General features: G+C 36.9%; 9 protein-coding genes across 9 annotated transcripts; 4 read left to right on the forward strand and 5 right to left on the reverse strand.

Moving 5' to 3' along the window:
* Nucleotides 1-33: 33 nt before the first annotated feature.
* On the reverse strand, nucleotides 34-1,670 carry B0P05DRAFT_575356 (uncharacterized protein; the record flags this gene model as incomplete). The annotated part of the gene is made up of 2 exons (XM_051581639.1): nucleotides 34-1,163; nucleotides 1,208-1,670. 2 exons carry the CDS (start codon nucleotides 1,668-1,670, stop codon nucleotides 34-36), a joined length of 1,593 nt encoding a protein of 530 aa, XP_051430366.1.
* A 646-nt stretch (nucleotides 1,671-2,316) lies between these two features.
* On the forward strand, nucleotides 2,317-2,722 carry B0P05DRAFT_290632 (uncharacterized protein). Its single transcript, XM_051573454.1, has one exon. It carries the CDS (start codon nucleotides 2,436-2,438, stop codon nucleotides 2,646-2,648), a length of 213 nt encoding a protein of 70 aa, XP_051430367.1. The 5' UTR covers nucleotides 2,317-2,435; the 3' UTR covers nucleotides 2,649-2,722.
* A 488-nt stretch (nucleotides 2,723-3,210) lies between these two features.
* On the forward strand, nucleotides 3,211-4,338 carry B0P05DRAFT_560854 (phosphate-induced protein 1). Its single transcript, XM_051580421.1, has 4 exons — nucleotides 3,211-3,388; nucleotides 3,447-3,554; nucleotides 3,604-3,910; nucleotides 3,956-4,338. The coding sequence occupies exons 1-4, from the start codon at nucleotides 3,226-3,228 to the stop codon at nucleotides 4,260-4,262; spliced, it is 885 nt and encodes a 294-aa protein (XP_051430368.1). The 5' UTR covers nucleotides 3,211-3,225; the 3' UTR covers nucleotides 4,263-4,338.
* On the forward strand, nucleotides 4,235-5,418 carry B0P05DRAFT_560856 (4-dihydrotrisporin dehydrogenase). The gene is made up of 3 exons (XM_051580422.1): nucleotides 4,235-4,257; nucleotides 4,336-4,758; nucleotides 4,809-5,418. The coding sequence occupies exons 2-3, from the start codon at nucleotides 4,421-4,423 to the stop codon at nucleotides 5,224-5,226; spliced, it is 756 nt and encodes a 251-aa protein (XP_051430369.1). The 5' UTR covers nucleotides 4,235-4,257; nucleotides 4,336-4,420; the 3' UTR covers nucleotides 5,227-5,418.
* On the reverse strand, nucleotides 5,419-6,659 carry B0P05DRAFT_560859 (alpha/beta hydrolase fold-domain-containing protein). Its single transcript, XM_051580423.1, is given in 5 exon segments — nucleotides 5,419-5,898; nucleotides 5,949-6,147; nucleotides 6,195-6,248; nucleotides 6,354-6,357; nucleotides 6,368-6,659. 5 exon segments carry the CDS (start codon nucleotides 6,646-6,648, stop codon nucleotides 5,456-5,458), a joined length of 981 nt encoding a protein of 326 aa, XP_051430370.1. The 5' UTR covers nucleotides 6,649-6,659; the 3' UTR covers nucleotides 5,419-5,455.
* Nucleotides 6,660-9,062: 2,403 nt separating this feature from the next.
* B0P05DRAFT_560864 (MCM2/3/5 family-domain-containing protein) lies at nucleotides 9,063-11,702 on the reverse strand. Its single transcript, XM_051580424.1, has 8 exons — nucleotides 11,512-11,702; nucleotides 11,336-11,462; nucleotides 11,158-11,292; nucleotides 10,696-11,106; nucleotides 10,218-10,643; nucleotides 9,735-10,165; nucleotides 9,559-9,687; nucleotides 9,063-9,514 (listed from the first exon to the last, which is right to left on the reverse strand). Exons 1-8 carry the CDS (start codon nucleotides 11,655-11,657, stop codon nucleotides 9,148-9,150), a joined length of 2,172 nt encoding a protein of 723 aa, XP_051430371.1. The 5' UTR covers nucleotides 11,658-11,702; the 3' UTR covers nucleotides 9,063-9,147.
* A 12-nt stretch (nucleotides 11,703-11,714) lies between these two features.
* On the reverse strand, nucleotides 11,715-13,585 carry B0P05DRAFT_560869 (uncharacterized protein). Its single transcript, XM_051580425.1, has 4 exons — nucleotides 13,404-13,585; nucleotides 13,048-13,360; nucleotides 12,843-13,004; nucleotides 11,715-12,792 (listed from the first exon to the last, which is right to left on the reverse strand). The coding sequence occupies exons 1-4, from the start codon at nucleotides 13,575-13,577 to the stop codon at nucleotides 11,762-11,764; spliced, it is 1,680 nt and encodes a 559-aa protein (XP_051430372.1). The 5' UTR covers nucleotides 13,578-13,585; the 3' UTR covers nucleotides 11,715-11,761.
* Nucleotides 13,586-14,525: 940 nt separating this feature from the next.
* Nucleotides 14,526-15,350, reverse strand: B0P05DRAFT_581755 (HAD-like domain-containing protein; the record flags this gene model as incomplete). The annotated part of the gene is made up of 4 exons (XM_051582133.1): nucleotides 14,526-14,654; nucleotides 14,698-15,096; nucleotides 15,140-15,268; nucleotides 15,318-15,350. 4 exons carry the CDS (start codon nucleotides 15,348-15,350, stop codon nucleotides 14,526-14,528), a joined length of 690 nt encoding a protein of 229 aa, XP_051430373.1.
* An 849-nt stretch (nucleotides 15,351-16,199) lies between these two features.
* B0P05DRAFT_591502 (uncharacterized protein) lies at nucleotides 16,200-17,507 on the forward strand (the record flags this gene model as incomplete). Its single annotated transcript, XM_051582909.1, has 1 exon — nucleotides 16,200-17,507. One exon carries the CDS (start codon nucleotides 16,200-16,202, stop codon nucleotides 17,505-17,507), a length of 1,308 nt encoding a protein of 435 aa, XP_051430374.1.
* Nucleotides 17,508-19,381: the final 1,874 nt, after the last annotated feature.

The following is a 19,381-nucleotide window of genomic DNA, read 5'->3' on the forward strand; positions in this document are numbered from 1 at the left end:
ATTATCATAAATATCTACACAAAAGATTACATATTAAGGTTGTGGACAAGCAAATCCTCCAGTTGCTGGTGCTGCTATCACTGTAGGTTTATATCCTAACCAATCAAGACCAAAGAAATGAAGTGTGATCCAAAAATGTAAAGGAAGTGCTTCCCGTAAATGGGAGCCTGTAGAATTCCCATTAGAAACAGGATGGTGTTTAGGAGAACAGGATTTTATGAGGTCTGCAAACGTGGTGTCCATACTATCACGCGCCTGATAATCAATGCGAACTGGTAGTTGGATAGTTGAAATCGTGTTGGGAGGCAAAACAATATGTTCGGGACTTGAATCATCATTGTGTGTGCCCTTGCCAATCACTAAACCTGTAAGTGCATCTTTAGCCAAGACTTGGATTTGAACAACGCGTGTGGGCACATGGTTTCTGCGATTATCGATGGTCACATTCACAAGCCATTCGCTTTCAAACTGAACATTGCCACTGTACCAAGCATTTTGTTTCGTTTCAGCTATTTTCACAGGTGATGTCAGTGAAGCACCTTCGATACGCATCAAAGGTGTACGAGGCCACAAAAAGTAAGCGACCAGTGCACAAAGAATAACAATTAGAAATGTACAAAATACCCATATTTTTCGACCACAGCATTTACTGTGTTCTTTAGTTCTTTGTTGCTCAAGATCTTTTTTTTTATGTTGAGGTCTTTTGGAACTGATAAAACAACATCCTATCCAACATCCTCTGCTTTCTTGTACGGCAGGTGTAGGTTTTGAAGCTTTGATTGATGCTGGTTTCTCTGATTGCTTTTCTTGTTCTGAAAGGTCGTCCTCACCTTCTTCCTCTCCCCCTTCTTCGTTCTCCCAAGCCGTCAGTCCCTTTTGATAATAATGATCAAACTTGCTATAATCTACAGTGTCTTCATCTTCTTCATGAGTGAGATCAATTGTTTGCTTGTCATCAAAAGAGACACAATCAATGGTTGCGTTTTTCTCTGACTCCATGTACTGTGCGTAAATTGGTTTCTTTTTTTCCAATTGAACAAGTGTATCTTGACTTCCCCAAGGTCGACTATTTTTTCTGCCTTGTTCTGTATCCAATGTTAAATCAAGATGAAATGCGTCATCAAACAATGTCGATTTGGAAGCCTGTGGTTCTAGAGGATGCGCTAATATAAAGATAAGTTAACTGACTCCATATCAATTGTATTACCTTTCTTGATGGGTCTCTCCAGCTCATCGGCGAATGAACCAGCTCGAGATCGATAGCATGGCGATAAAGTGGATGAAGATCGCATGAATGTCTCGGCTATCGTGAGTCTGACAGGCGTTGGATCTATGATTGTTTCTTCCTTAGGCATACTTAATGTTGAACTAGTGGGTGATGGTTTGCTCATGAAACGATCTGCCACTGAAGTGATAGTGGAAACAGCATCGAAAGATGGCTGTGATTCAGTTTTTGTATAATCTGTAGACATGAATCGGTCTGCTATAGAGAGACGAGGTCTCTCTGTCAAAATAGGTGCTGAAGGTCGACGAATGACATGATATGGCAGTGTTGTGCCAGCAGAAATTGATTTAGATCTGTGCTTAGTTCGTGTCACCGGTTCCTGTTTTGATCTACTAGCAATAGATCCACCATATGATGGACGACGTGGTTGTGTCTGAGCTATCATAATGAAATGCAAAAGAAGAAAAAAGATGTGTATGTGCTCAGGAGGGTACAAGAAAATAGAAAAAAAAAAGCTTTTATAAACCTCAGGAGTCTAAACAGTATTGGATATCAACTCCCCTTTGGTTTATCAGTTCAAAGACTCCTTGTCTATATTGTTAATCTCGCTTTTGCTGTTGCACTCCTAAAGAAGGCGAGGATGACTGTCGTAAAACGCTAACAAGGAGGCCAATTCGTTTTTCATTATGTTCAGTATAAATAGCTCCTATCTTATACACTGATCCAACTACTCTTTGATAAATAGCAATATGAGACGTTAAAAAGCCGAATTATGCTCGCATATTTAATATACAGCCTGCAGACGCACATTTTGAGTATAACAAAAAATCAGGGCAAGGAGAGCATGTCTTTCAATAAAGCTTTAACATAAAGAGAAGTCAGTTTATAGACAAATGACTTTTAGCAATAGTTTCTATCTCTACGAGTTGAAAACAGTCTTTAGCAACCTGTCATGATAATCTAGTTGCCAAGTTACCATCACCATGTGATCATTTTGTGTTACTATACACCATTTCCGAAAATAAACGGTATACCAGGCACAAAGAAGCAATGGTATTATCAGCTAGGGTTTTATTTATAACAAATGGCATAAAAATAACAGTATCCTTTGTATTGCACAGACTAAATCAAACAACAAACACTCCATTCACTCCAAAAAGAAGCATAGATATATAGATATTAAAGATACAATTGCTATTAGCTTTAAAATATGTCTCGTTTTACTTTACTCTGCAATGTTCTTTCCGCAAATTTGTCCTCTATTAACACCCATTTGATCAATTACGTCTATTTGAAGTATCACGAAAAGCTCCCTAAAAACTTAAAGAAAACCATGTTGAGCTCAGCTCGAGCCAGGATTATACCTACAATCATCCACTCACCAAAAATAAAGAGCGTCTCATTTGAAAACCGTTACGATTAAGGTCCTGTTTTCTTTAGAACAATAATCAATATATGTGTTTGTTCTTATTGAGCATTTGGGGCAGTTTTATTCTGTTATTCTGTTAGTCAATTTGACGAATGTCGGAACAAATTCTCTATATAGACGTTTCTATTTTATATCTTTCGCCTTATTGTCCAGAGCTCAATCTAATTGAGCAATTTTGGTCTGTGGCTGAGAGTAAGGTGGAGAGAGAAAAACTACTAAAGAGGAAGGGATGTTTGTAACAGCGTTTATTTGGGTAATCTTTGGGGAGAAGAGTTCTGTCATTATTCTCACTCAAATCTACAAACATATTTGAACAAAAAGACTCTCTAAAACTGTACAACTGTTGCAATCAAATGTGCTATTTTTGTGTACTCTTTTTCACCCAGTGTGCCATCTATTTTCGGAAATGGTGTAATTAAACCTACTTGAATAATTACCAATAGGCGAATCAAAACTTGCTTTTCATTCATCTTTTTAGACTCCACCTTTATTCTTTAAGCCAAAAATGGATACTTATTTCCCTAGCCCTAATTTTTTTCTATTATCTCCTTTTTACTCTTTTATAAAGAAAATGAGATTTAAACCTCTTTTCATCTTCTTGATCTTGACGTTACTTACCACCTCTTCGGCTCAACAAACTGCCACCAGTACAAATACTACTTCTGCTATTATTTCACAATATGGCAACAGTTTCAAAAATCAAGGTGGCAGTATTCTTCACGACAAAGTAAATGGTAAAATAAAAAAAAAAAAAGATTTCGAGAAATAAGCATGGCTCATTGTTATTTATAGTCTATATCATCTTTTACGGTAATTGGTCTTCTACTCAACTTCAACAAGATCAACAGACATTTATGAAATTTGTTGACACCATCTCTCTCTCACCTTGGTTTAAGACTTGTATGTAATTGTATAAAAAAGGGAAAAAATCATTAATTTATTATTTTAGTGAATCAATACTCTGACAGTAATGGTAAATCAGTTACTGGACCACTTAATTTAGCAGCGGCTGTCAATGATGCTGGCAGTCATTCACTCAATTTGACCAATTCAGTTCACAAACAAATTGTACTTGATGCTGTCAATTCAGGCTATCTTTCACCTGTCAATCGTCTTGATAGTGAAGGCATTTACATCATTATGGGTGGTCCTGATGTGAATGACTCTGAATTCTGTTCAGTCAATTGTGGTTACAATGGATACAGTGATGAGTTTCAATACATGTTTATTGGCTATCCAGGTGTTTGCCCTAATACGTAAGTAATTTGCAGTATCATCCTAGTTAATTATTTGTGTTGTAGTTGTATTCCTACCATTAACAAGTCTCAATCACCCAACAACTCCCCAGCTATCGATGCAGCCATCACTATCTTTTCTCATGAAATTCAAGATATCTTGACAGATCCTCGAAACAATGCTTGGGAAATCCAGACAAGTAACATTACGATTGAATTAGGTGACTTTTGTTCAAGCCAAGGCACAAGTCAAGAGCAGTTTGGTAACTACACCACGTCTTCAAGTGGTAGTTACAACCTTGAATTGAGTGACAGCAAATACTTGGTTCAAACCATTTTCGATAAAGTAAACCAAAAATGTACTCTAGGTTAATATGCACCCTATTTTTTTTTTTTTACTATACCAATCTTTGCATATTAAAGTACATTTAAAATTAATCGATCAGAGCATTTCCGATGTTTCATTTTGCATGACGCGATCAGGTCTCACTGAGACCAAATAGATATAAAATATGCTAAAACTATGGCTACATGTTTTTTTTTACCTTTTTTTTTACCTTAATTATGTCAAGCAAAGCTCTTACTTATCTCGTCACTGGTTCTTCCCGTGGCATTGGTCTTGAATTTGTCCGTCAAATAGCAGCTGGTGGCAACACGGTATTTGCGACTGCCAGACGTCCTGATCAATCAGAAGGACTTGGTGAATTGATAGACGAAGAAAAAGTATTTGGTGTATCATTGGATGTAGCAGATAACGAATCTGTTCAAAAGGCTGTTTCTCATATTACAGACATTGCTCCTGATGGTATTGATGTGTTGATCAATAATGCAGGTATTGGGTCTGGTGGATCCAAGACAGTCTTTGAAACGTAAGCGAACTTTTTATTTTATTTTGCTTTGCTTATGAATGGTTGCTTAGTTCTGAAGAGGATTATTTGACCAAGTTCAAGACCAATATGCTTGGTGCAGCTAATGTAACCACTGCATTTTTGCCTTTGATGCGTAAGGCAGAGACACGAAAGATTCTCAACATGTCTTCTGTGTTGGCTTCTATCCAATCTCGAGGCCCAGACAACCAGATCAAGACTGCAGTTGCATTCAGTGTATCTAAAGCAGGCCTTAATATGTTTACTCGATTGACAGCAAGTCAATTGGCTGAAGAAAAATTTATTGTTTATGCATCTCATCCTGGTTGGGTCAAGACTGATTTTGGTGGTATCAAAGCACCCATGTCATCTGAACGTTCTGTCAAGGCACAGCTGGAAGTTTTAGCTAAGCTAAAGCTTGAAGACAATGGCAAGTTCTTTGATTATCGTGGAAGAGAAATTCCATGGTAATTACTGTATAAAATCGTTTTCATACACACTTTATTCATAATATCAACCTAAGATGCCCTTTCTTATTGAGTATACTTTGTCTTTGTTTTTTTTTTCTTTTAGTATGCATGCTTGAATACAGATCAATCGAAAAAGAACGATTCAAAGGCAACAATGAATTCAACATGATGAAGTTTAATTGGTAGTTTGAAGCCTTCTAAAAATAAAACCTTTATTTATTACATCTACATCAATTCTCATTCCAATGTCTATTCAATGTACTAGCGATCTGTCCAAGAGCTGCAAGTCCAGAACTATCAAATGTAGCAGGAGAAAGAAATCCATGATGGTTGCCTAAATAACGAACACAGACAGCATCGACACCTGCTTCTTTTAGCTTTTTGGCGTACATTTCACCTTCCGTTCTCAATACGTCGAGTTCAGCAGTAAGAATCAATGCAGGAGGCAAACCCTGGAGCAGCTCAAGAGGGCTGTTAAGAGGTGTAGCCAGAGGTGACTTGTATTCATCCAAGTTGTTGAGATAAGCATCGAAGAAATACTTTACGTTGGAGCGAGGTAGAATCATATCGTCGTGGTTTTGTTGATAAGACTCTGTCTCAAAATCGGTATCCAAAACTGGATAGCCCAATACTTGGAATGAAATGCCATTATTTCCTTTTTGTTTAGCAAAGACTAGAATCGATGGTATTAGACTTATATATCAAGTAAATGTTTAAACTTACTCGTCAACGATGCAGAAATATTAGCACCAGCTGAGTCACCCAATACTGCAAGGCGGTGAGGATCTACATGAATTGATTCTGCATTTTCTTGAACCCAGCAAAGAGCAGCATAGCATTCTTCAATAGCAACAGGGAACTTAACTTCAGGACTAAGACTATATTCCACAAAGACAAGGCAAGCAGGAATCATATTTACTAGCTAATGAACCATGTTAAAATAAGCACAGAGGCATATGTTGTACATACCATACTTGTCAGACTGATATGTGTATTGTATGACCCAGTGACCCAACCACCTCCCTTAATTAGGAAAAGAAGAAAGGTTAATATCTATCTATGATTTGTATAAATTAGATACATACATGTCTATATAAACAATGGTGAGTATAATTTTCTTTTTCGGTCATGTCTTCACTTACACAAATAATACAACAGGCAAGATTTGATCTTTAGAACCCATAGGTCGAAGAATTGAAATTTTGACCTTGTAACCATTGGAATTAATTACCATATCTTGCTTCTCAACATCCTTATATTGCTTCTTGGCGTCTTTGTCTGGCCTTTCAAACGTCATACCAGACATTTCGTCAAAGAATGCACGCGCATTGTGTGGTAAACAGGCTTCTTCTTCTGTCTTCAAATTAAGTGTAGACTTGACGATAGCAGCAAGGTTTGGAGGAAATGGAAATGGTTTTGTCATTGTTTGTAGAATAATGAGGGAAATCAAGATCGTACTCGACCCTTTATATAATGTTTTGCTTAATAATCAAAGTTCAGTGCATGATTAATCAAAGAAGAGTGTAACCCAAGATAATCATCTGTGCACAAACTACATGCGCGTAGATTTGTAAGCAAGGTACAGTTTTATGTCCAAAGGATCCTAGAAATGGTCCAGCACCAGTTTTTACTTGGGTAGTGAGTTACTTTGAGGCATGATTGCTGCGGAATCATGACCATGGAAAATTAACTGTATAGTTCTCCAATATTACTCATCAATTTCATGTTTAGCACATATCAAGCTTTTTATGGAAATAAAGTTTTGATCACGGTAAAGCATAAGTATATGCCAAGCATTGGAATAATAGAGAAATACATTGACCTTCACTTGTTTTGACCTGTTTCATTATCACTCGCTTTTTTTTTCTTAAAAAAAAATCTTAGACGACTTTCCTCAGTAACGAGGAATAAGGTACAAAGAAAACTAAGGTTTTACAGTACTTGCTTCAAAGTGAAGCTAAATATAAAATGTTTTTACTTATATCTTTGTTTCGAAAGCGTAGGTGTCGTATATATTTTGGCCAATAGTTTTTCTTTTATTTGTCAGCTTGTAAATGCAGCCAATGGTTGTAAGCAGCATATCAAACCGGACATTTGCACATTCAATCATACTTGATAATCTTAGTGCCTCGTTCAGTTTACTAGATAGTAAGTATAAAGCTATTCTCTGAGATCATCCGCACTTTCTCTTTTTTTTTTTGTTGTCTTTTTTCTATTACAATCATATCAAGCAAAGCTCTTGCTTTTGTCGTTAATGGATTTTTTCATGACATTAAATTTGAATTAGTCCATCGAGCAACAATAGTTGGCCACAAAGTGTTTGCTGCTGCTAGACATCTAAACAAATCACCGGGGCTCTTTGAATTAGGACTTAGTGGCAAGACAACTATTGTAAATATGGATGTGACAGACACTGAATCTATTCAAAACAATGTTTTTATGTAACTAATGCATTTTTGCCTCTGATGCGCAAGGGAGGCCCACGGAAGATCTTCAACGTGTATTATTTCATATGTAGTTCTCAGATTAAAAGCCCAATATAGTAGTCTTGTATGATGTATCGAAGTCAGGCCTTAATATACTTACTCGAACTACGGCAACTCAATCAGCTAAATAAGACTTCATTGTATATGCATCTGATCCTGGTTGGGTCAGTACTGATTTTAGTGGTCTCAGAGCACTTATGGTAGCTAGAATTTCTGGTTTAGCTAAAGTCTAAAGACATAGGCGAGTTCCTTACGTATAATGGAGAGGAACTTCCTTGGTGATTGACATGAATAGACAGTTTTTGTAATAAAAACAATGGAACGGAAACAAATTAAAAAGCTGTTTAATCAGGTATACATGCTTAGGAGTAGATTGATTTAATACACTGAGTTATCTGTTGACAATTGCATCATATATAGAAAGAAAAAGGAGGAGGAGGAAAGCTAAAAAGTGATTGCACTTTTATTTTGCGTAACAAGCCAATGGCAATTTCACCAATTATCACAGCCCTCAAAAACGATGTAATTCTCGAGGCAATAAAAACTACAATCGTTATTATAATTTAAGATTAAAGTGTAATAAAGAAAGTAGTTGCAAACAAGAAAAGATGTTCTTAATAAAGTTTCTCAATACAATATGATTTTCACATCTACCTTTCATGTTACACTGACCAAGGTATATTTTTTATTTCATATTAGACAAAACAAAAACTTACTTTTGTTTTTGATTCTGTTTTTATTAATGTTTAATAAAATGTACTTTGTGATTTATAAAAATTGCTGAGCAGGATTTGCTTAGCTACAAAAAGTGGAGCAGTAATGTTCACATGAATAAGCTAAGCATATATAAACCAACATGATATTAGGGGGGTTTTTTTTCTTCCTTATGGCGCTTGAAGAAAAAAAGACAAAGAACACTCCTAAAAGCTGGATTCTTCGACTTAAGGCAAGTAACTCAACCTCAATACAAAACCATATTAAATCAAATTAGAATTCACTTTTAAACAAGAATAACAAAAAGGAAGGCAAAGGAGGTGGTCAGACATCCACAAATGATCGTCAGACTCAATTTGATCTGTTGTATCAAGCTAACATACAAAATACAATTACCAGTTATCCCACTAATAATGATCATGGACAAGACTGTAACTCAAAATCAAGTTTTGATGAAGACGATCTTCGCCACTACGTCAACTCAAATTATCATTATGATGCTACCCCTCATCATCATTCTAGTAACCAGAGTGGTGGTCATAGTGACTCTGGTGGCTGTGGTGACTTTGGTGGGGGAGGAGACTCTGGCGGAGGAGGAGGAGGAGGAGATTGATCTTCATAATAATAGTAGTAGTAATAATGATAATGATAATAATAATAAAAAGAATGTATTAAGTTATTCACAAGATGCATGTATATATATATGTATAAAAAAAAAAGTATTAAATAGATTGTCTGACAGCCATTTTGCCTTGAGCTCTAAACAACAAGACATCTCTACGGTTAAGAATAGTCAAGGCACGATTGATAGCAGCTTCAGAATAACCATTACGAGCCAAATCAGCCTTGATTCTAGCCACAGGCACTTGTGAACCAATAGGAATACGCTTCTGAAGTTCTTTTTCGATCAATTGAACTTCACTCATGATTTCAGTGCGAGTCATACCATCAGCACCACCACTTTTGACAGCATCCATGGTAGAGAACTTGAAGAGACGCAGGGCTTCTTCCACATGATGTTCAGTAGCATAAGGAGACAGTGTCATTTTCGCTAAGGATTCAGAGATACGAATAATAGCTTCCAATTGTCTATGGTCGTATGAGCCATGACTCTATGTATGTTATTCTATTACCTGATAGTGATAGGAATTGTGGATCTAATCTCATTGTCTCTTTCGTTATCCTTGACTTCTTTACGAATAGCGACAAAGTGAGCACTTAGTTTTTCAGCAGCAGCAGGAGTTAAACGAGGCGCGCATTTTCTATGGAGTAATAAGCTTTTGAATCCCTTCAACAATTAATTACTTACGCTTTACAATAGTTGATATAAGCTTTCATTTTATCCAAATCAATCTCACCCATAACAGCATCTTGTGTCTGTCGGTTCATATGCACATTCAATACGTGTCTTGCAATCGACATATCTCTGTTTTCATTATGATCATCTTTAACAATGAAAATCATATCAAAACGAGACAAAATGGTCGTCTGGAAATCAATGTTTTCACCTGCACTCTTCATATCATCATATCGACCAAAGACTGGATTAGCAGCAGCCAAGACAGAAGTACGTGAATTCAAAATGGTTGTAATACCAGCCTTAGCAATCGAAATTGTTTGTTGTTCCATGGCTTCATGAATAGCCACACGATCTTCATCACGCATTTTATCAAATTCATCAATACAGACCACACCTCCATCTGCTAATACCATAGCACCTCCTTCTAAATAAAAGTCACGCTATGATGATGATGATGATGATGAGAGATGGCATGTGTAGATAGACACTTACAGTACTAGGATCACGAATCACAGAAGCAGTTAAACCAGCAGCACTACTGCCTTTACCTGAAGTATAGACAGCAATGGGTGCCACTTTCTCTGTAAACTTGAGTAATTGAGATTTAGCTGTACCAGGATCACCTAGCAACAAAACACTGATATCACCTCGAAGTCGCATACCATCAGGAAGCACTTTTTTAGATCCACCAAACAATAAACACGTAATGGCTTTCTTGATATCCATATTACCAAAGATAGAAGGAGCCAAACTACGACTGAATGTTTCGTACAAGTCGGGTTGACGAGACATACGAATGAATTCCTCTTCTTCAGCATCTGTAAAATGAGGTTTGCCACGTCCATTATTGTGTTGGTCAATCTGAAGACCCACAATACGAATATAAGGTGTTCTTACAGCAGCAGCACCCGAGGATTTCTACAGAGAAGAGAGTGGTTCAATATATATACATGAGGATCATTGAGCTTACCACAGCTTTGTTTTGAAAGATAGAATAAATACCCATAATGACAGTACGCATACCGGGAACCACACGGTTCGTCAACCAACGGTCTGCATTCAGAATGGTATGGCGAGGCAAATCACCTACTGGTACCATATCGGGTGCTTCTTGCAACTTGATCACTTGTGAATCTACAAACTTACATTTGTCATGGTTAATCACAAAGGGGTCCATAGGACAATCGTTTCTATCGCCTGTAGGGGATTGATAATCACATTTACGAGGTAAAACAATAGAGGAAAAGCCACCTGTCACGGGAATCACCTTGATATGACGACAGTTACGACACACAGCCGTGACTTGAGTGGCTCTTGAACTCAGGGTAGAAGCACCAATGACAATACCTGGAATACGGACTAGTTTACCAATATAGTCAGACTAAAAACAAAAAAAAAAGTATGAGTCCAGGTCTATTGTTTTTATGCTTACATTCAAGTCACGGATTTGAATCACATTGGCATCTGATTGAAGTGTCACTTGGCAATCAGGTACATCCATATTACTGACCGTGTTAGGGTTAGCAAACAAGATACGCTTGGCACTTTCTTTGACAGCATTTTCAAACTAAAGTTGTGAGTTTCTTCTATACATGTCTGTATGTATTTACCAAGGGCAAGTAATCAGCAGGTGTATTGGTCAACTTATTAGCGAGATCAGCATTATAATTGATAAGATGGTTAATATCAACTTCAACAAAGTATTGCTTAGTCAACAGGTTTTGCGATAATTGGTCTCTGTCAAGTTCATGTCAGTATATATGTATATATATCTGAGTCATTTTACCTATAGATATAGTTGTTGTTGAGACGAAAGTTTTGAATAAACTCATAAAAAAGTCCAGTAATTTCAGAGTGAGAGTTTACTTGTTCTTCACCAGGAAGAACAGATGTAGAATAAATTTGACCTTGATCCCAACCAAAGGAAGCCATGTTGAATTGATAAGAAAAAAAAAAACGCGTTAACACGAAAAAAATATTCGAAAAAAAGGGGAGGAGGAGAATCTACGCGAAAAAAGTCACGCAAGACTGTTTATTTACATATGTTGAATAGGTTTAATGCCCAACAAATGTAACCCATTGCTCAATGTCATGCGTGCAGACCAGAACAATAACATACGCACTTTGGCAATCTCAGGATTCATGTCTTTGACACGCAATGAACGACTCGCCAAACTAGTCGCATGAGACAGTTTAAATAGATAATTCACAATAGTACAAGGTTCTAATGTAGCCAATGCGGATTCCACCATCTCGGGAAACTGAGCAATGGAATACACAAGTTCAACTGCTTCTTTCTCTTTCAATAAGGCATAGTCCACATCGGATGTAACAACCACATTGGATTTACGTTCAATACCACACGCTTTTGCATGAGCATATTGTAGAAATACACCTGTATCGCCTCGCGCATCTGTCATACGATCCCAAGAAAACTTGTAGTCTTTGGCTCGCTTTGACTTCATGTCTTGGATCAAAATAGCAGATATGCCCAATTGATCCGCAATGGTCTCCAAGTCCTTGATTTGACTCTTTTTTTCGTCATTTTGCATGTATTCCATGATCTTGGCTTTGGCTGTGTCCAGAATATCTTGCAAAAACACAGCTGTCCCTTGACGGGTGGACATGCCTTGAATACGACCAAATTCAATGTGTTGTAGATCCATAGGCAATGGGCTCATCAGATTCGCTGTCTTGAACAATTGACTGAAATACTTGGCTTGTTCACTCCCCACCACATACAATGCCTTTTGAAATCCATAGGTCTGTTGTCGCATCAGAATACTGGCTAAATCGCGTGTCACATACAGCGATGTACCATCTGCACGTTGGACAATCACTTTGCCTAACTGGTAGGGTTCTAAATCCACAGTCCAAGCACCATCTGTTGTTTGTGTCAGCAGTTGGTTTTGTTGAAGTAATTGATGTGCCTGAGCAATAAAGGGGTTTACTTGTGATTCCCCTGAATACACATCAAATTTGATACCAAGTCGTCTATAGATTTCTTTATAAGATGCTATGCTCATATCTCTAAATTGTTGCCATTGTTTTATGCTCTCAGGGTCCCCTGTAGCTTGTTAGTTTTGTCTTTTTTTTTGTGAGATTGTCTATGTTTACCTTCTTCCATGCGCTTAAAATAAGCATTGGCTTGTCTATCAATATCAGGATTCTCTTTTGCTTCTGCATTTATTTTGACATAGACTTGATATAAATGATGGATTGGATCAAGTGCTAACTGCTCTTCATCTCCATACTTGTCAAATCCTACAGCCAATAACCCTAGTACGATTGAGTCTGTAGGTCTTACATGGATCTGCTTTACCATACTGTTTCCCCCAGTCTCCTAGATAGTTTATACCAATCACTTGATAACCAAATGCTTGATGAATTCTAGCTGCAAAATGACCAAGTATCGTACTTCTTAAATGACCTGCATGAAAGGGTTTTGCAATATTAGGTGAACTATAGTCAATGACCACTGTCTGATGTTGCTTGGGCTGATGGGCCCATCCATAATCTGACTTGTCTTGATAGACTTGGTGCAATACTTGCTTGATAAACTCCACTTGATGGAATCGAAACACTAGTTTTGAATGATGTGCCTGTATTTCTTCTATATAGTCATCAGTTTGAAACTAGCCATGTCAGTCTGAGTATCATATACAGATCTAGATTTACTTGAGACACTATATCCTGTGTTGTATTCAGCTTGGGTAATGCAATGGCAATATGACCTTCTTTTAAGTGCTTATGTGGACGCATAAAAGACATGATCTCTTCCGAACTCCATAATGTATGTTTGGATAGTTGATGAGCAATGGCTTTTTTGAATCGAACAAGTGCTGTAGTCATAATAGTAACAAAAAAAAAAAAAAGAAAAAGATTTGACAGCCCCAACGCTTGATTTATATATGTAAATGCTCATTTTTCTTTTCAGTCTATGCATAGTAGAATGACAGATAAGATGATATTTAAATAAACAAGAGGAGCGCTATCTGCTCAAGAAAGAACAACTATTCCAAGCAGCAGATATAGAAGTAAAAAAAAAAAAAGAGTAGACCTTATTTCCAATATCTCATTTCAACCACAAATTTGGCAAGCAGTACATAAAACAAATAAAAGCTATGACTCAACATGAGTTTTATATGGCACTTGAATACAACATGGCTATGCTGAAGCCACAGGACATCTTACATCCATGCTGCCTATACATCCTATGCTTCCTTATCACATCTTTTCTGAAGAAAAAGCAAAATTATCAAGCGTATTCTGATCCATTTGATACAGATTAAAACGGATGAATTAAATTAGATAAAGCTGTTTATAAATGGTTTCTGTGTAGCCATGCATTTGCTTCATAAGCGTAAAAGAGGTCAAGATATAATATGTCATTTATATATATATATAAACAGTAGCTTGCAGTAGTCAAGTATTACTTGAATTAGTCACCCTTAAACAACAAATGGAAGATGAGTCCAATAGACGAAGAGATATTGTTCATCAGCAACAATTGGAATTCAACAATTACAGACAGAAATTAATCAAGTCAAACAAGAATGACATACAGCAAAAAAAAAAGAAAGACATGTAAACATAGCCATTGGATACATACAATAGGCTCCAACAAGTAAATTGACACCTGCGCTGTATTTTACTAGCACTCTCATGTCTTTTCGATACACTCGCCACCAAACATCCCCATCAAGTTCGATTCAAGACGACGTTGCTTCTTTTTTCAACAGGTCTTCTAATGTTGATCCTATCTTCCTATAACAATAATGAAAAAAAAAGTTATCTTTATTATTCTCTAAAAGGAGGAAGTGAGAATGCTTCAGGCACAAAGTAAGCCATGGATGGAAGAACACAGGTAGCACCATGATCATGTTCTCCTGTTAAAGCTTTGATATTTTCATCAGGAATCCAGACAACCTAAGACAGATTAGAGTGCCATTGATAGCATAGACTTACTTACATGCATGCTGGCATTCAAAGCAGCTTGGACTCCATTCACAGCATCTTCAAACACAAGACAGTTTTCAGAAGCTGGATGACCTAGTTTCTTTTGAGCAGCCAAGAAGAGATCAGGAGAAGGTTTGCCTCGCTTAATCTCGGGATCATCACCACAGACAATCACATCAAACAATGTAAAGATCTCCTTGTTCAAGGATGTCTTGAGTTCAAATTTGGCGCGTGTAGAAGAAGTAGCAACAGCAATAGGAATATTATGTGCTTTTAAATGACGTACTAACTTTTCTACACCAGGTAAAAGCTTGACATGAGGAAACAAATCCTCTTGAATGATGGATGTCATGGCCAAGTATTCTTGAGTTGTCATGGGTAGTTGATAAGTGTCGACTACCATAGCAGCAGACTAAAGAAAGTATGAGATACACACAACACTTTAATAACCAAACCTCATCGCCATTTCTTCCCATGAGTTTACTCTTGACCTCCCAAGTGAATTTGACACCATCAGCGTACTTGTCTAGGATTTGCTGAGTCACTTCTGTGTAGACACGCTCAGTATCCAATAGGAGACCATCCTGTCTATGTCATCAATAGTCTGCCTTGTACATTTTATGTTCTACTTGCCATATCAAAGATACAATGTGTGATACATGTCATGTTGAGAGTCTATAAAGAGAAAGATACAGTTGATTTTCACGTTAAAGATCAATTGTGACGTGGTTTATTCCTGTTAGGTTCATGCAGATGTGTAACACTGAAGACATACACTGAAAATGTGTCATTGATTTTCTAGAGATGTGCCACCTATTTCCAGAAATGGTGTAAAACAAGCGAATTCAATGGTATAAAAAGGTAACAATAATGGGTTCAACATGGAAAATATGAAAAATAAAGTGTTCCCTATAATACTGACTAAGATTTATTTTGTATTGAGATGTATTAGGTCAAGAATAGTCTTATAAGTGACCATGGTACTTATCTATTAGACCATGTCTCATATCAGAGTTCATTAAAACTTGACAGAGTGGCTTGTATACTTCTTTTTTTCTTTTTTTCATGTTTACTTGGGACTCTTTATCTTACGAACTACTCCGGCAAATACTTGCTTATTTAAATCGCAAAGATATACCACAATGCCAACTCACTTGTCGAAACTGAAAAAGAGCTTCTCAAAAAGCAATTTACACCACTGTTGACCTCAAGAGCAGCAAACAGATCCGAGCGTTTATATGGACAATCACCAATTCTTCATTTCTCGGCAAGTTTGTGAAATAACTCCATATTCATAACCGTTTTGATATAAGCTCAGAGCATTGGGATGATCTCGTCAAATATTGTCCAAACTTACAAGAATTTCAGTTAGCAAAAACAGACTGTCTATTTTGGGCTAAAATAATGCGGGAGCGTTATGAAGGCCAATGGAAGCAGTTGAGTCGATTGCAGTTTCCTACATGTACATTTGAACTAGAAAGTTATAATATGGCCGCTTGAGCTATGCGCGATACAATGAAGCAACTTATCATATCAGATAAACTATCGGATATATCGTCTTATGTTAACGTCTATCCCTACAAGAAAATGTTGAGTAGGTTAGGCGATTTCCCCCAGTTAGAGAAACTGGCCATCAAAAGATTCACGAGCAGTGCTTTAACAGAATTGGATTCATTCCTTGATCGTTGTGCTCGGCTAAATGAGCTCAGCATCACTTTGTATCCATCTCTCTCTGATCATAAACTAAAAACCACTCAAATAAAACAAATCCAAGGTATCACTCGACTTGAAATAAACGCATTACTGTATTCAGAAGACGTTCTTTGTTACATCGTCAACAAGTTTCCAAACGTCAAACACTTCAAACTCAATACAGTCCAAGAGAACAACGTAACATGGTCTGCACGGCAAAATAAACCTTTTCTGAGTCTCAAGACACTGGAGAGATTTGCTGCTTATCTGAAAAACATGCAGACGTTTGATGTCGACAATCTGTTTCTTCAAAACTTGAGTAAGGCAATACCCATTTTGCAAACCAAGACAGCCAATGATGACCTTACGCTTGAATTCACTTTTACCAATGGATGTCAAAACAAACTTCAGTTGGTGGGTGGATCCAACCCATCTCACGATATGCGCCTTATTTTAAAAATAGTCGAACATACTACCAGTCTGTTGAACGCTGTTCGAGAAATCACAGGTTCTCTTGTCAAACTAGAAATCATATGCCACAAAATGCCCTTGATTGATTATACAGAGGCCAATGAAGACTTTAAACGATTTTGGCATGGTTATTTTCTGCAAGACATTTTTGAGTCCTGTCATCACCTGCATCGGCTATTGCTTGCCAAAACCACATTAGCCAAACTCAGTCCTGATCTGGGCATACAAGACTCGATCCAGACCTTGGGCCTCATCAAGGTAGAGTATTATCCACCTGCACTGTCTGAACTTTCCCGATGTCTTCTTCGTCTGCAGCTTTTCTCTATTTATGACTTTACTGTCTGCGATCAGGACGGGACAGTGATGGACAGCTCTGAAAATAATTTCTTTATCAAAGTGCCACATACTTATTTAAAGGGCATGATTTTTGGCAGCTCAAAGAAAGGATATGATAACCAGTTCTTTTATCTCAAGTTGAGTATGCCCGAAAGAAAAATTATTTATCAATGTGGCAATGAAACGATAGATGAAACAACGCGAGTTGTGTTTGCAAAGATGGAAAAGAAAAAGAGGACATTGACGCTGCATATACGCGCCAAAGGCCTAGAAGAAATTCAAGTGGATTCACATGGATTTAAGAATTTTTATACACTATCATAAAACAAGATTCTCTTTTGGGACACTAAAAGCATTCGTCAAATCAGTTCAGAATTCTCTAATGCATTGTATTGCCTTATACTGAGTTCTCATAATTGGCTTCTAGCAAAACTTATTTGAAGAGAAAGAGACTTTATCCAAAGCATGAAATTACCTATGAAAGTGTTGCTAGACTTATTGACGCATAGACATACCAATGACTGTAATTGAAGTAGTCTCTTTCTTATCTTTATACGCCTTGCTAGTTTCTTTGTTTATTGTTTCTTCTTTCATGTGCAGGTAGTGTGTATTTCATCTTTATTTATGGTAGGGTTGCCTCTCACTTGGCTGATCATCAAGTATGATGCTATACTATATCTCTGCCTTGATTGATTGGTGTTGTATGAACTCAAGAGAGTATATAGGGATGTATTTTAGAAGCAGCCTTGTGTCTATTGACATTGATGTTGTCTGAGAAGGTAGAGTGGGGGAACAAGGAAAGTAAAGACATATATAGTTCTGTCAACCCAGTTTGTTGTCATTCAAACTCAGCATCAAAGGTATCATGATCCAAGAGCCCTTTAATATACTTAAACACACTCAGTTTTTTTGTAAATGGTTTTTTGAGATGTTTATTTTAAGAGAATATAGTTTAGTACTTGGTAACACAGCCTTTGGCATCAATCACAGCTTGGTATTGGTTGGTCATAATATGTAGTAGTATAAATGTAGTGAGAAGATATTAGGGAAGATATTCAACTACCTCCTCGTATCTGCGTCAATATTTTACATATGCTAATTAATATCTATTACGCATTTATCTCCCTTCTATCTCATGCTTTGCATTTAATTTTTCAATAAAGTGTATAATTCATTCGACTTTACATTAGCATCTATCCAAGCTAATCTTGGACCTAAACTGAAGAGTGAGTATCCCTTTCAATCCTGTAGAAGTTGAGTCTATAATGGATTGGTTCACCAGAAACCAACATAGTATTTAATCTATAAGAACATCAAGTAGCTTATCCAACTACATATGTAGATGAGCAACTACGATAGTGCACATACTCTATCTCCCCACACGAAAAAAGAGTCTACCAAGAATGAACAACAAATACCACCACCGTTATCAGACTTAAATTTAGTCTATATGAAAAAAAAATGTCTTTCTATAGTGATCAATTATGTGCTTGAAGGATTCATGAGCTATTAATTTGGCAACGTATTTCGATATGGAATTCTGATAATAGTAATTGAATGATTCAAATTATCTGTAGTGCTTAGAAACAATACAGTACTGTCTATTTGCTTCAAAGATGGTTTATTAGTAGAGTATTCTAAAATGAAAGGAAAAGAGTTGACAGGTTAAATAATTGGGTGTATTACGCAAAGGAAATCGGAGCTAGAATTAATATAACAAGGCGGTTCTAGCCATAATTCAGGCAATCAATTATTCACTAACCAGCCCTTTAAAGACGCTCTTAAAGCTCAAAAACGACATATCTTTGAAGTGTCACCAAATGTTGAGAATGGTAGTTTCAAACCTCTCAACGCCTATTTAACTTTCCGGAAGCTAAAGAACGAAGCTCCATTGTAATTGACTGTACTCAATTTCTGGGTATGAAGTTTAAGGACAAATCTTTACTCAAAATATTGCGCGAGCAATTTCCTAAATGCCTTGGCCTCAAACCTACTACTCAAGACACCAGAGATGATTCCTGACCTAATTACGGCTGGTGATTTTAATTTTAGTTTTGATAGTGCAATCAAACGCTCTACAAGAACAAAAGCTAAGCCTCAACAACTGATTGAGTTCATAACGGGTCATATAAAAGACTGCACAAATAAACAAGGCGAGCGATATGACTATACTCGCATCCAAAAGCAAAGCGACAACG

Source organism: Gilbertella persicaria, assembly GCF_025201335.1.
Source record: "Gilbertella persicaria strain CBS 190.32 chromosome Unknown B0P05scaffold_59, whole genome shotgun sequence".
In the NCBI taxonomy this organism is placed as follows: domain Eukaryota; kingdom Fungi; phylum Mucoromycota; class Mucoromycetes; order Mucorales; family Choanephoraceae; genus Gilbertella; species Gilbertella persicaria.